The sequence below is a fragment of the Aspergillus welwitschiae genome (assembly GCF_003344945.1).
Source record: "Aspergillus welwitschiae strain CBS 139.54b unplaced genomic scaffold BDQ94scaffold_146, whole genome shotgun sequence".
Lineage (NCBI taxonomy): Eukaryota > Fungi > Ascomycota > Eurotiomycetes > Eurotiales > Aspergillaceae > Aspergillus > Aspergillus welwitschiae.
Genome location: NW_020798840.1, coordinates 1 through 1,175, shown reverse-complemented (window position 1 = coordinate 1,175; position 1,175 = coordinate 1). Strand labels below are relative to the sequence as shown.

The window sequence follows — 1,175 nt, the reverse complement described above, 5'->3', positions numbered from 1 at the left end:
ATTCCGCAACACGGCAGTACCTTAAGCTTGTAACAGTGTGTTCGGAAACGTTGCAAAGCATTCCGCCACAAGACGTCGTGGCTTTAACTTACACCGAGTACTAAATACACATTTTGCAACACGAACCCTACATGTTGCAAGAGCGCGACTGCACAGCAGGCTTGGGCGGCGGAATTATCTACACGACCTTCCCAGGCTTTGCAGCTAGAGATACATCCCATCAACCAGCCCCCGTTGATCGGACTCCTTCGAAAATCTTTATTCGATTTCACAGCTAGCTCAAGTGCTTGGAGACCACTTGGTTGGCATCCGCCTCAGCAAGAGCATGTGCGATGGCCACGATGTTTTTGATCTGGCTCAAGTTAGCAAGTGAGGGGTGAACAGCAGCGCTCTGGTACCCATCCCGCGTCCATTTAGAGCGAAAGACTACAATTGTCGAAGGTTGTCGCTCACCACAACAGGTCCTTGCGTCGTACATGCCCTGGACAGAATCGTTGACCAGAGATCTCTGCGAACTGACTCGTTGATTTCTCATAGTCAATGGTCAAATGGGTCCGGGCGAGAATTGCATCTTCAAACTAGTTACCCCGATTCAACGTCAAGGAAATGCCTCCTACTATTCCAGCTTCCGGTGGAAGATGGTCACAAGAGGATTTTGGGTATCGTGGTAAGATGCACGCTGCTCCATGAACGTAGCAATATCATCCAAGCGAAACATGGCATCAAAATGTTTGTCGATCTTGAATACTGCTTCAAGCTGTTGCTCAAGCGCATTCGAATCGCCGTGGTCGACTTGGCGTCTCCATCAATTACGTTGTCGAACGGTACCGTCGGTATCAGACCCAGGGTGGTTTTCGCCAATGACAAGAGCAAGGTCTTGGTTTCTGGAGGGAACTATAAGCAGTTGAACGATTCGAGTGTTCAATGAGCAAGCGGAGTTGCTGATGTGAGATTGCGCAGTCTTGGTTATTCATATTCTCCGCATATTGGTCGAGCTCTGCGAGAAACGAAGGATGACATATTGTTCAATCTAGGGATATTCCAGCCTCCAGCGGGACGACCAAATGAAGGCTTTCCGGAAGGCCTGGTACGCCACCCTCGTCTTCGCCTCTCCTGATAGTGTCGAACTGCGCAATGGCAGCCATCTTCTGGTAAGTGACTCCCATGATCGAATT

The 1,175-nt window shown here is 49.6% G+C and overlaps 3 protein-coding genes across 3 annotated transcripts in view; 2 read left to right on the top strand and 1 right to left on the bottom strand.

Annotated features, from left to right (window-relative positions):
- The window catches only part of BDQ94DRAFT_164590 (uncharacterized protein), a gene marked incomplete at both ends in the record, with an annotated part of 1,489 nt that extends 1,402 nt beyond the window's left edge, over positions 1-87 (top strand). The window contains one exon of the mRNA XM_026770060.1: positions 59-87. Within this exon, the coding sequence (XP_026619322.1) occupies positions 59-87 (29 nt within the window). The remainder of the gene's footprint in view (positions 1-58) is intronic.
- A 185-nt stretch (positions 88-272) lies between these two features.
- BDQ94DRAFT_155754 (uncharacterized protein) lies at positions 273-768 on the bottom strand (the record flags this gene model as incomplete). Its single annotated transcript, XM_026768529.1, has 1 exon — positions 273-768. Exon 1 carries the CDS (start codon positions 533-535, stop codon positions 275-277), a length of 261 nt encoding a protein of 86 aa, XP_026619321.1. The 5' UTR covers positions 536-768.
- Positions 632-947, top strand: BDQ94DRAFT_28725 (uncharacterized protein). Its single transcript, XM_026775409.1, has one exon. The coding sequence runs from the start codon at positions 728-730 to the stop codon at positions 926-928; it is 201 nt and encodes a 66-aa protein (XP_026619320.1). The 5' UTR covers positions 632-727; the 3' UTR covers positions 929-947.
- Positions 948-1,175: the final 228 nt, after the last annotated feature.

Coding starts and splice junctions, on each gene's coding strand:
- BDQ94DRAFT_28725 (XM_026775409.1), top strand. CDS start 728: ATGTTTGTCGATCTTGAATACTGCTTCAAGCTGTTGCTCAAGCGCATT.